At 36.6% G+C, this 13,569-nt stretch overlaps 1 protein-coding gene across 4 annotated transcripts; it reads right to left on the bottom strand.

Moving 5' to 3' along the window:
• Positions 1–4,850: 4,850 nt before the first annotated feature.
• On the bottom strand, positions 4,851–9,370 carry LOC149829541 (NAD-dependent protein deacetylase HST1-like protein). Of its 4 annotated transcripts, XM_090015574.1 has the most exons (4): positions 9,299–9,370; positions 8,927–8,993; positions 7,727–8,328; positions 4,851–5,320 (listed from the first exon to the last, which is right to left on the bottom strand). In XM_090015574.1, exons 1-4 carry the CDS (start codon positions 9,302–9,304, stop codon positions 5,081–5,083), a joined length of 915 nt encoding a protein of 304 aa, XP_089871700.1. In that variant the 5' UTR covers positions 9,305–9,370; the 3' UTR covers positions 4,851–5,080. The 4 variants fall into 4 exon arrangements, with proteins under 4 accessions (XP_089871700.1, XP_089871698.1, XP_089871699.1 ...); XM_090015572.1 differs by lacking the exon at positions 9,299–9,370 and having other exon boundaries at positions 8,927–9,119; XM_090015573.1 differs by lacking the exon at positions 9,299–9,370 and having other exon boundaries at positions 4,851–5,314; positions 8,927–9,119.
• Between the last annotated feature and the right edge of the window lie 4,199 nt (positions 9,371–13,569).

Genomic DNA, 13,569 nt, shown 5'->3' with positions numbered 1-13,569 from the left:
TTCCACTTGATTACCAAAAAGCCTATCGGGTATGCATAAGCCCTCTATAAAATAGACTAGATTACTCGGATGTTTATTATACTATGTATTTTAATTTCTTGAGTAACTGACTAAATAGTCCCTCCAAGAGCAGAGTTAGGCTGTGAGACATAACTATGTGCTCAGAGAGAATCTGTTTAGGGGAATGACTTTGTGCCATACGTTGATCATGACCACACACTTCTGCAAAAGACCTAGAGACGTACCCAGCTAAGGCAAAAGAGGCAATCCTGACCCCCCTAAATACTCTGGGTTGGGGGGCCATTGAAGCATTTTCTCTCATAGTATAACAAGAAACAAAAGGCCCAGGGAGTTTCATAATGTCTACCTTCTCTAAGGTAGACCAAAGACCATTTTGGGTCAGCAAACCTCGGTAAAGGCATACCTAAAATCTTGCTCAGGGTTATCTTATTAATTAGGCCATGGGTAAATACATCTACCATTTAGGCTAGTATATTGTAATTTTATTGTTCCCTCTTTGAAACCTTAAATCAACATTTTATTGAAGGTCAAAATGCCCATGCAACCCTATGAGATTTCTATCACCCTACATGCATTTCACAAATACTGCATCTCAAAGCATTACATGCATTCTCATAAATAATGAATCATATCAACATGCTATTCAACAATTTATTCATATGATATCAAATAATTTCAATAGAAATCTATAGGCATCATTATCTTAAATATAAATCATTCAATGGACCACAATTCTAAATCATTGTCAAGTTATTTAGGTCCTATGGCTAAAGTAGCCCAAAACTATACATCTGAAACATATTTTGACAAATCACAATACAATCAAAACATGACCATATTCATATTTCACATGCTTTGCAAATAAGATTATGATTATGCTTAATTTATCATGAAAATAAATACAATTATGATATCATGAATGGATTAGATCATGAACATCAAATATAATTCGTGTAGGAGCCTATTTCTTAGAAACATGGCATCCTTACACCAAAACCATAACTCATCGGTCGAGATCTAACTCACCTCTATCTCTATCTCTATCTCTATCTCTATCTCTATCTCTATCTCTATCATAAATATTTATATCAGATTTGATATAATTCAAAACAGAATTTGTAAAAAAATTTGAAAAAAAATATCAAAACATAATTAGAGCCACGAACCTCGACTTTCCTGATAAGAGCTCCTATAAACCCTTATCGAGCAAATCGTCATGACTCCAATTAATATACTGATTTTACAATAATTTAAATTATATTAGACCTGATTAAAATATCTATGATAACAACTTGAATCAATGAATCTATTACAACTAACTCATAACAAAACACACATAAGTCAATTTTCCCAGTCCAGGCCCCTATAAGCTCAAATCGAAAGGCTTATATGTTTTCAATTATGTTCAGTTGTAGCCATATTTACTCAAGGTAAATACATATGATTTAATTCAGTTCATACTATACATAACTTAGAAAGATCACATCTCAACAACATATGCATTTATATGAATCAAATTACAAGAAAGAGCCTAAAACCCTAAATTGATTTATGAGAAATTTGGGTTTTGATTCTCTTAAATACAAATCATTCAATTTTCATTAAGTCAAGTATGAGTTCAGATATTTAACAAGCTAAAAATGTAGATTACAATCATACAAATAAAAATAATCTTCTTTGCAATAAACCAAAATAATTAATTTGTGTAACAATCAAACTTTGGCAATATTTTTTAACTATAACTTGCATAATTTCAAATTCAGTTTTTTCTCAGTGTTTGGTTCTTTATTCATGATTCAATAAGGTGTCTCAACACTGATAATATACAGAATATAACAGTAAAATAGTAAAACAATAAGATCTAAACATGGTATTATCTAATCCCAAATACAAGTCGTGAGGAAAATTCAGATCCCTGATAACCCATTTCTATAAAATGTATAAAAAATGACAGATCACAAACAAAATCACTATATTTTTTCTGCGACTTTTTGTACCTGTCAAGAATATAACCCAAACCAATCTTAAAAATGATGATTAAAAAAATAATTACAAATCTTCTAATGAACCTTATTCTGATAGAATTTCAATCCAGAATCTGTAAACTACAAGATTTTTATTAGATTAAAGATTTTCTTGGAATTTATAGAAAATATTTTTGACAAAACCCTTTTTACACCGTCTTTTATTATGTGTTAGACTTCACCCAAAAGTTTTATAAAATATTTAGAGTCATTTTTCTTGAGCTTTTATACCTTTCTAAAGAGATAGGTTAAAACAATCCTATAACCAGAGCCTAAAACTGGATCTTTGTTAGGACAGATGTTTCTTCCTTAATACAAATCCAAATCAGGTAAAATAAGATTCTAAAATCAAGTCCAAGTAACACAATATTTTTATTTAGATTTTTTGGGCTAATATTTGAGTAGATACCAAATTAATTCTGAAACTGGTCAAGAATAATATACCAGTCATCTCAAACTTAGGTTTCACAGAAAATATTTTTGCTAAAAATCTTCTTGAGATCATAAAACCTTTAAAATTTTAGTATTTTAGATTTAACCTAATCTAATAAGGGTTAACTTATGAATATTACCAAAAATAAATATGTTATGACTGAATCTAACCTGAATCAACAAAGAAACCCTATTTAGACATGGTTTTCAAAATCATTTTGATGAAAAACCCATGATTCACCCTTTGCAAATCTAAATAACAATTTCTTCATAAAGAAAAATATGTATAACTGATCTAAACATGTAAATACACCTCTAAAATAATATATTATACATATATGCATGCTTGGTGTAGGTACAAAACATCTACTACATAAATCTTACCTGAAAAATTGATAGTTCCTCTAAACCAAAAGGAAATCGGGTAGTCCGATCTCTACACCACTACCACCACCAAAGGTTTTGCAGGTTTAATGGCTGCTTACCACTACTCTAGACCTCCTAGACATTTTTTAGAGAAGTGGAAGAAGAAGAACAAAAAAAAAGAAAAGAGAAGAGAGAGAGAGAGTTTTCTGAAAAAATGAGAGGGGCGTGTGGGAGGGTGTATAAATAACCTTTTCACCAAACTTAGTCTTAAGTGGTGAAGGACTCTTCCCTCCAAAATCATGTCGAGGGGGAGAGGAGTTCTTTCTGAGAAAGACTCTATCTTTTAGACTCCTTCTTCATTAGTTATTTAATTTTCTTAAAATTTTATTTGATTAAGATTCTTAAGTTTGACTATTCAACAACTAACCACTAACAATTCAAACTAATTTTTTATCTATTCAAGAGGTATGGGATGTTTCACTCTCTTTAATATCTTGATTAATAACTTAATTAAATTTTCTAATTAAAAAACTTAATTATTTCTTTTTATATGTATTTATTTACTAATTTAAAACTATATAAGACTTTAATCCATATGGACTTTGGGATCCGAATGGGGGTCCACATAAGACATCTCCTATGAAAGTCCAATCCATTACCATTGGATCCAATCCAAATATCACCTCAGATCCATATTGGATTCAAATGTTGAATTTAGATCCAAAACCAATGTCCAAAATCTAAAACAACTTTTAAATTTTATAATTATTCTAGCCAAATTTAATTTTGATAACATGAGATGAAAATTTATAATTAATCAAAATCAAGAATTCACAATATAGTCATAGATGTACTAATAATTCATCATTTATTCACTTTAATTACCAAAGAAAAATCTTGTGTTTTACACTCATGGTGGCGGTTGAGGCAAAATGACGAGAAACAATGTCAAATGACTAATCATGTAAGTGCGATTTGGGTTCGATAAGTGGTTCAGCTAGGGTTTTCGGTCAAGAATTAAAAGGACCTAGTCTAGGGGTTCTAAGGTGACCTAGGGACATGTATAAGAGTCTGATATATGTTTTAGGGGTCAAGGATAAAAAGTTGGGTCATGAAAGAGGTTGGTGAAGTCGAGCTGGCCAAACTATTCATTTTCTCGAATTAGTAGGGTGCAGTTTCGATCTTTCAACTCTGGAAAGCAGGTAGAGACTTAACTAAGGTTTATATCAATACCTAGGGTATTTTTAAAGGTTTGTAGCAAGTCTGAGAAGTGTCCTACACATTCAGGAAAATGGGCACAAGATCCATAATGAGATAGCTTGGGTCAGAGTGGCAAAACTATAAAATTGCAATGTCTGGGTGCAGGAAGAGCTCAAGCTCTTCAAGGAAGATGTCGACCAGCCAAGGGAGGCCTTGGCCTTTATGTGTATCAGAGGGAGACCAGAGAAGGAAAATAGATTGAGAGAGAGAGAAAGAGGACGTTTAGAGAGATGAAGAGAGAGGGGGGACGACTAGAGAAAGAGAGCTTTTGAGAATCAAATTAATAATCTTTATTCATACTTAAAAGGGGTCTCTCCGCATTATTTAAGGTGATAACATGTTCCCTGATCGGCTAGTTATGGATCTCATGACAAAAAAAAACTCTCCCTGTGTTTTTACTTAATCATTAGGATATCTAGCATTAGCAATGAAGCTATTTATACATTGGATTAAGCACTTCTGTCGCAAGTAATTGGCTAAATTCAGCAATTCCTCTCTCAATCCCTTGTGAGCTTATCTCCTTTCTGCACAACAGATCTAAAGGACCAAGAAACTCAAGCCCCCCATTTGCCTACCATTGCAGTCTGAGAGAAAGGCAGTTGGGACATGGGATCTCTTGACCATTATTTCATTATATTTGTTGATCACCAAAGTACTGCCCAGGTTGCATATGATATCCTCACCCCTTTTTGGATGGTGCTTACTGCTTAGTGCCAGTTAAAAAGAAATCTTTATGGACAGAAAAGCAGAAAGAAAGCTTCATGACTTCATATCAGAAATAGGAAAGAAAATACACACAAGCGACGGAGGGTTGCATGGTGAAAAGAGCTCGAAGTCTTCATCAATCATATCAGGATGCACAAACCACACACACACATGCACAAACCAATCATAACTGAAACTTGGAAACGTTAAAAAAAAAAAATGAAAGAGAAATGAAAAAGAAAAATCCCAACATGGTCCAATTCTCTCAAAATTCATGGTGCATAAGAGCTCCTCAGATTGTCGTGCGAGATTTTGCTTGTCCAGGTACTTTTGCTTCTTTGGGGGGAACCTCTAAGCATGGAAGACTTCTCATTGCCAGATTCATCACAGTCATAAGTGAGTATTCCATCATCAATGTCTTTATCCTTTGCCTTTGTTGCGCCCTTCAAGTTATTGCTGTGTTTCATCTCCGGATGGATCCACCTCTTCAACATCTTAGACGTAAGCTGCACCTTGAAAGAACAAACAGAAAAAATCAGCTCTGGTGCACACACACACTAACTATATACAAAATGAATGCTATAACGCATAGAGATTTGAAAAATGTTGTTGTTTTTTTTCCTTATAGGCCCAGGGCTGTCAGTGAGTTTTGTTTGTACCGGGTACCTGACACGACCTGAACCCGAATTTTCGGGTATGGGCATGAAAAGTGCCGCCCCAAATAATATTCGGGCTGACCCAAACCCCACACGAGAAATATGTGGGCTGGGCTTAGGCAAAATCTGACACGACCCGCCAACCCGCTTCTTAGGCGGGTTCGGGTTTGGCTTAAATGGGTTCGTGTCGTAAACGGGTCGACCCGCCTAACCTGTTTATTAAACGGGTCGGGTTCGTGTTAGGGGTATGCCAACCCGCCAACCTGGCTGACCCGTTTAATAAACGGGTTAGGCGGGCGGTTCAACCCATTTACCTGAACCCGACCCACCAACCCGTTTACCCGACCTCAACCCGCCTGCCAACCCGTTTACCCGACCTGACCCATTTATTAAACGGGTTAACTATGTCGTATCGGGTTACCTGTTTAATAAATGGGTCGGGTTCGTGTTTGCCACAGCCGACCCGTTTAATAAACGGGTCAGATTCGTGTTGAGGTATGCTGACCCGCCAACCCGACCCGATTGCCACCCCTAGCTGGGTTTGGGCTATGATTTTTTCTGGGTACCCAACCCAACTTTTTTGCCATGTACCCAACCTGACCCGAGTATTTTATATGTATTTTCAGTAAAAATAAATTTCTAAGATTATGCTGGTCCGGGTTTGGTATTCCATTTTCTTGACTGGGCAAAAGCTGAACCCGATAATTTATTATGTCTTCCGGTTTGGGTATAGCATGATGGGTCTGGTATCCGACCCGTTGACAGCCCTAGATAGGCCTACGACCACTGGTTGCTTATGGTGCGCCTGAAGCTGGCTCTCATGCATGCCATTTTTTGACTGGAACGATTTTCACAATATTTTGAAATTATTGTGAAAAATGTGGCATCTTAGTCACCATTTTAAATCGTCAAAATATCGTGATATTTTTCAAAATACAGTGATATTAATTATCATTTAAATGAAAATATCATGAATTTATCACAACATTGACATTCTGTTATATTATGAGAAAAATGACCTTTTTATTTCTATATATCTACATTTTACTTTTTTTATGTATTAATTTATTTATTGCTGATAAAATGCAAGATAAATTTTCAGCTTTTCAAGAGAAATTGGTTGCCGTGATTTTGCCGTTTTAAGGCACTTTGGTTAAAAAAAAAAACCAAGTTGGCTGATTTTGATAGCTTTTAGCAAAGGCTCGGATCATCGTCAGGAGATGAACGGCATCCCTAGCGCCATCGTTGGATTGTTGACCCTCTAGACGAGGATCTAGCGTCAGGGGTCCCCCTGACCGGATCCGCACTTGGGTAATTTTGGGCAAGAACCAAAAGCAGAGTGCAGGTCGACGTCACATCTCTATCTTTCCAGATGGAAAGAAAAAAGCGAAATTATGGCTGACAATGGATCAGGTCTGACGCCGATCCAAGCCAACTTTTAATGTTGTTGTCCAGTGTGTCAGTTTAAACATGATCAACACCCATATCCAACTTAGCATAAAGATCCAGACCAGAATCCGGTAAGAAATATCCAGCCTGGATCTGTAATTCGCCAAAACATGATTCCTTTTTATTTTCTTTTCTTTTTTTCTTTTTCTTTTTGGTTATCTCTGGGTCTGGTCCAAACTTAGATCCAACAGATACATTCTGGACAGCCATCAGTTGTAGTTATATGGAACCAGTAAGATCTAACGAGAGCCTGATTCATAACTTGGGCTGCAAATGTTCCGCTCACGCTAAGGTTAACCCAGTAATGACTTGAACCAAGTTAGGTCAGGCTGAAATCAATTGGATTTGATAAACTCAGGCCTAGGGTTCAGCCAGCTCAGGTCCAAACTTTGAGCTCACTTTGGGTTGTTGGGTCTCGAGTCGGATCGTGTTATGTCACCAGAAATTAATAAGCATAAAAGCATTATGTTTAAAGCTATCAACATAACAAAATATTTAAAACTTTATATATATATATATATAACCACATGCAAATAGAACTGATGTTTTTTGAAATTGGAAAAAATTTCAGTGGAAATACATTTGATTAATAAAATGGATTCAGATTCACTTCTGAATATGGCTCTTTAGCTCTAATCAGGTCTGGATTTAGTAGTAGCGTTTGGAATCTGAATATGATGAATCCCACATAATCTGGATCCGTTTGTTCCATATCTGTTTATGTAGGATTTAGTAATACCTGAATATAAACCAGGTCTTCGGGTGAGATTTCTTCCGGTTATAAATTAAAAAAAAAAAAAAAAAGATTTTAACCTGGAAGTGGGTGTTAATGCAGGGCTGGGATTGGTCTCCCTTGGAAGTGGCCTGACCTCTGGCAACAGTCACACCCGGTTTGGTAGGGCGAGTCGGCTTCCTACCACCATCTTCCTTCTTCTCACCCGGTTCGGACACCGACTGATCAACATCAACGTCCTGCCGCATGAAGAGATCTGCAAGTGTCGTCCTTTCTTTCTCTTTTGTTCTCTCCTTTTTGTTGTCCTCCCGGACCCATTTGATGCACGCTTGCAACAAAGCGACGGTGTCCGTTTCGTCATCCGTCGAGCCTAGCTCCGCTTCTAATTGGGCCGAGCCCATGAACTCCCGGAGCTGGTCTGGCTTGCAAACGAACCTAACCATCGGGGCGCAGGGCTCTCGCTTTTTGGCTTCAGCTTGATCGGCCATGGCCACCTCAAGTTCACTGTTTACGAGACCATCGAACCCGAATGCGCCGGTGGTCAGGATGCGGTCCAGCCGCCACCGGTGTGACATCTCGACCAGGTCTGCGTGCTCAAGTAACAATGCCTCTGTGTCTCTCTTTCTGTTGCTGTAGCTGTCAAGAGTCTCGGCCTTGTCATCCTCGTGATCAATAAAAGGTGCTATAATGGTAATGGCAGAACCAACCATGCATTAGGGATCATACAAAATAAGAAGAACAAAAGTAATGAAATAATGTTTATTGAGAAACAGAAGAAAAAGAAGGAAGAGGTGAGATGGTCTAATTAAGCTAGCTACTTACAAACAACAACAACGCCTTCATCCCAAACAATTGGGGTCGGCGATATGAATCAAAAAGAAAATCATTTTGGGTCCTCCACATGAATCCTTCTCCTCCAATCATTTCTATCCAATGTCATGTTCTCGGTGAGGTTCAAAGCATTCATATCCTTTCTTATCATCTCCATCCAAGTCTTCTTAGGCCTACCCCGATCTCTTTTAGGTAATAGATTTTTCCATTTCTCCATCCTTTTAACCGGAGCATTATTAGGCTTTCGCCGAATATACCCAAACCATCGTAAACGATTCTCACTCATCTTAAGTAGCTGGGAAATAAGGATTAGAGTTGCATTGCACCAAAAATGCCTGGTATAGTTTGTCTACGCAAACCCATCTCAGGTTGCGAGAAAAGAAAAAGAAGGAAAGTTTGGACGAAAAGGAAAAAAAATGTAGCATCTGCACCGGAGCTTTAGTTTTTACCTTTGCTTTGAGCAACCAAGTCGTAGCCCATGTTGTCGCGGAATTTGTGATGTATCCAACTGAAAATCTTACCAAGAGAAACACGCAAGCGAAAAATGAGAAGGCAAAAGTAATCAGTAACCAATTCAAATTCACAACAAGTGAAAATCTCTCTGTCAGTGCTGTTGAGCATAAAAAGTTACAATCAAGTTGGCAGGTTTCAAAGCTTCCTTTTATCATTATGCAAACGAAGAACCGTACATCTCGAGGCAAGAGGAATGCAGCATATATCATGTCCAGATGGACGGTTCATTATGGCCTGGCTGCATATATAAGATCAACTTGAAGAGAAATATACATGGTCGAGCATTATGAGTAAAACACCATCATCACCTTCATATGTCCTCGGATGGAAGGATGATCGTTTTGGTGAAGAATGAGAAGATTGAGAATAATGATGGCAGAGCGATGGAAAGAAGTGCAGATAGGTGACCGCGCGATAGAGCACGATAATATAGGTCCTTGGTTTGTGCTTTTCTGTAGCCAAAAGTCCTTGTCGAGCTCCATAATGCAAATATGTGGGCCCACCCTGAGTCCGACGCACTCTGGATCGCTATAGCTTACGTATATGGTGCAAAAAAAAAGGAAAAATTGTTTATATATATATATATATATATATATATATATATATATATATATATATATATATATATAGTGCAAAAAAAAAGAAAAGAAAAGAACTTATATATATTGGTGCAAAAAAGAAAGAAAGAAAATAAATGGCAAATGTTCAATACGACATACCAAGGCATATATGAAGACATGGATTGATAAAATATAAGCTCATGACGCGCGAATGGAGGCATTGTGTGTGTACGCTAGTGCCGTGATGGGAGGCATGAATGTTAGGCATACCTGGTTGTGCAGAGGGCAGATCAAGTGCAATGTAATTGCACACTAAAAGTGTGCTGCTGCACCACCACCATCTGCTGTTGGGCAGCACAGCTAGCAGGCTGTATCTTGGGATGGTAAGCTAGCTGAGGTTGAAGTGTTGAGGCTCATTCTTGTGGTGAGTCAAGCCCAGTTCGAGCTCATAATGAACCCGAGTAAAGTTTGAGCTCGCTTGTCTACAGAAAAAAAAGGCATTGTTTAGAGTTGAAAGAAATAGGATTACCGAAAAATGCATTGTTCCAGAGATAGGAGATTTTATGACAAACCTATTTTTTACAAGCTATAATCATATATTTTACACTTATATATAATGTCAAATATATCAAAAATATACTTTTTATTAAACGAGCTTGCACGAGAGTGTCTATATTGTTCATATTCAGTTTGCAAAGCTTATTTTTTTAGTTTGACCAAGCACTTTATGAGTCAAACTCGGCTCGTTTCACAGGCTTAGCTGTATATCAAAGAATGAAACACCATACCCAAAGTGTGCAATTACACTGCACTGGGGCACCCATGTTGAATAATAGGTGGCAGTGACTCCTTTGAAGATCAATTTTAGCAAAGTGGAATGAAGATGTTATTTCACATGCATGGGGATGCAATGCAGATGCTCCTTAATTTCAAGGTTTAATTAATAGATCAATTTGAAAGGGAGATTGTTATATATAGATATAGATATAGATATAGATAAATGCTTTTTCAGACCACCCCCCTAAAAAATCATCAATTTTAGCCTTTTTTTTCTCACATCTAACACAATAGATTTGATTTATAGGTTTTGTTTAATGGAAACAGGCTTTTGGATCATCGGAATCTAACTTATATAATCAATGGCTACGAAGGTACCAGCTCATAAAAACATGTTCTTTATGAAAAAGCATCATCTAAGAGTCGATTCCCACTAATTTGAGCATGCTAAACACATCTAACTATTCAGATTTTATCATAAAACACTTCAAAACTGTGGGGGCAAAACGAAAACGAGAAATGATATATATATATATATATATATATATATATATATATCACTTTGTTCAATGCCTTTCACCTTTTCGTTCTCTTTCTTTTGTTTTTTTGACAGACAAGTTGAGGATAGCCAACCGATGGGTTTCAAGGTCAATGACACCTGTCGGTCAAGAAAGTATGAGCTTTTAAGCAACTTTAGTTCTGGTCCCAAGCAATAATTACATGACGTATGTCTGCTGAAAGAAAGATGAGGCGATTGGAGGCAATCACCAACTCAGCCAATCTCGTCAGAGGGTTGAACCCCACAGCTAACAAAGCAGTGGGTGGGAAGAACACCCATTGATTCACCTGATCCGTTTTTGCCAATCCACACATTTGTGATGCCACGTCCAGCTGGTTCCATTCAAGATTGAGTAATAGATTCTCCTCATAGGAAAAATAATTGAATTTCGACTTTAAACTCATTTATTAAAAAAATTATATTTTTTAAAATTAAAAATAATAGAATTTGAACCCTAAATCTATTAGCCAAGCTCAAACTATCTCACTTACAAACTAAATAGTCGTTTCAAACTTGTAAGCAATTAGATTTTGTACTTCAAACTTATTGCTTGCAAGCCAAACACTTCAACCATCTGCACTCCATGATATATATAAAATATATTTATTATCAATCGACACACAGATGAGATAAGCTGAACATTGGTGCTTCGTGTTCGGCTTGCCAAGCCTATTTCACAAGTTCAAACTAATTAACTCTTCAAGAGCCGAACATGAGCTGAGCCATGAGTGGCTTATCTGGTTTTTCAACTCTATTGACAGCTTACAGAACGGACTCACAATGATGCCCTCCATTAGCATTGGTGGATCAGGTGATCCTTGTGATCACCCTTATCACCTGATCTTACTTCATTTAACAGTGGAGCTATCACCCAGTATGCCTATGACAAACCAAAAGTGGGGTTCTTAACCCCCTTTATTAAACAATTACTCCAATTTTTCTTGAGCATGCATAGAATGGTATGTAATCATGTGGACACAGTTATAGGGGTGCAAATGGGTTAATTACGGGCTGGATCAAAGTTCAAAGGCAAATTTTTAAAAAAAATAACAGTTTGAATCTGAATGTTGATTATAACAGGATTCAATGCAGTAAGAGCTGAAAATGCAAGAAACACAAAAACAGTTGATAACTCACAAACACACGATATGTGACGTAAAGTCTCCCTCTCTAATTGACACAAAGAGAGGAGGTTGTTCCTTGTTTATTTATAGAGGAAATTATAAGGTGGTTTTGATTTTGGACTCTACAATTCTTCACGAGCCTGGAGTGCTTACACCCTTGGGATACATGTTTGTCAGTGTCCTTCTCATTAATGGCTATCTTATTAAGAGTTATGTTGGCAGCTTTGGACTCTTGATTAATATGAGACTTTTCATCAATTAGAGACTCATTGCAACTCTGAGAACGGTGGAAGCTTCTGGGAGATTTCTGGACTCACGCTGGATTGTGGATCAGGATTGAAGTAGATGAACTTAGGTCTAGCTAGAGGCTTGGTTAGGATATTGGCCACTTGATCTTTGGAGGAGACAGATTGAACATTGATCTCGCCCCGTGAAACCTTTTCTCACACAAAGTGATAGTCTATTTCAATATGCTTAGTTTGTGCATGAAAGATAGGATTTACTACAAGATATGTGGCACTGAGATTGTCACACCTTAATGTAGGGACTTTGCAGGAGTGAACATTCAGCTTTGTTAATAATTGCTTGAGCCAGATGAGCTGAGACACGGCTCCTACAACAGCTTTATATATATTCACTTCTGTGTTAGACTTGACAACTGTGCATTATTTTGTTGAACTCCATGACAGAAGATTTGTTCTCAAATAAGTCAGATAACCATTTATAGATTTATGATCATCAGGGTATCCTGCCAGTCAGCATCAGAGAAAGCAAACAAACATAAAGAAGAAGACTTATTAATATGTAGGCCCAAATTGATGGTTCCCAACATGTTAAGGTTCTTTTTACGTGGGTGGGCCCAGTAGTCCTGGCTTGGTTCATGCATAAACTGACAAGTTTTATTAACTAAGTATGCAATATCAAGTTTGAAAAATGTAACACCTCGAGATTTTTAACCACTTATAAAACACGTAACAATTAAAACCTTTTCTTTTATTGAATAATCATCAGTAGAAACATTTTTAACTTTGGTTCAAAACCACAGATGGGTTACATTCCATAAAAAAATGATTATACTGAATCTAAATGTGGATAACATGACTCATTTAAAATACTTCAATTTTAAAAGAATAGGGTATTATGAAACCAATACAATAGTAACATGTATCTGAATTCAGTGCCTAGGACAGGAAAATGATTGGCTTGTCAATGTCGTCGCAGTATCCCGCATCTGCAGCTAAAACTGTAATTAATTATATGCCTATAAAATGAGTTAGACTCGTGAAAACCTGATAGGTCTACACCATAACCCATAATGAGTGTACAAAGTTAACATAGGTAGCACATTAATGATAACATAATTCATTTAATCAGATACACATATGTAATATATGTCAATCAAAAAAATATAATCAGTTTATTAGTAACATGACTAAGTTGGCATGATGTAGCATTCACCTAATAAGCCAACATATTCGTTTGTAGGCATGATGTATCATTCACCTAATATATCAACATATTCATTCTAATCATACTATGATCTATAGTCTATTTGAGTT

The sequence above is a fragment of the Nuphar pumila genome, chromosome 8 (assembly GCF_984573655.1).
Source record: "Nuphar pumila chromosome 8, dmNupPumi1.hap1.1, whole genome shotgun sequence".
NCBI lineage: Eukaryota > Viridiplantae > Streptophyta > Magnoliopsida > Nymphaeales > Nymphaeaceae > Nuphar > Nuphar pumila.
This window is presented reverse-complemented; position numbering and strand designations above follow the sequence as displayed.

Excerpts from the sequence above, each read along its gene's own strand:
- LOC149829541 (XM_090015572.1), bottom strand. The coding sequence starts at position 9,098 with ATGCTCAACAGCACTGACAGAGAGATTTTCACTTGTTGTGAATTTGAA. Across the intron at positions 8,329-8,926 it reads CTTGGTTGCTCAAAGCAAAG|CACCTTTTATTGATCACGAG; the intron begins GTAAAAACTAAA and ends TTACCATTATAG. Across the intron at positions 5,321-7,726 it reads GCATTAACACCCACTTCCAG|GTGCAGCTTACGTCTAAGAT; the intron begins GTTAAAATCTTT and ends TGTTCTTTCAAG.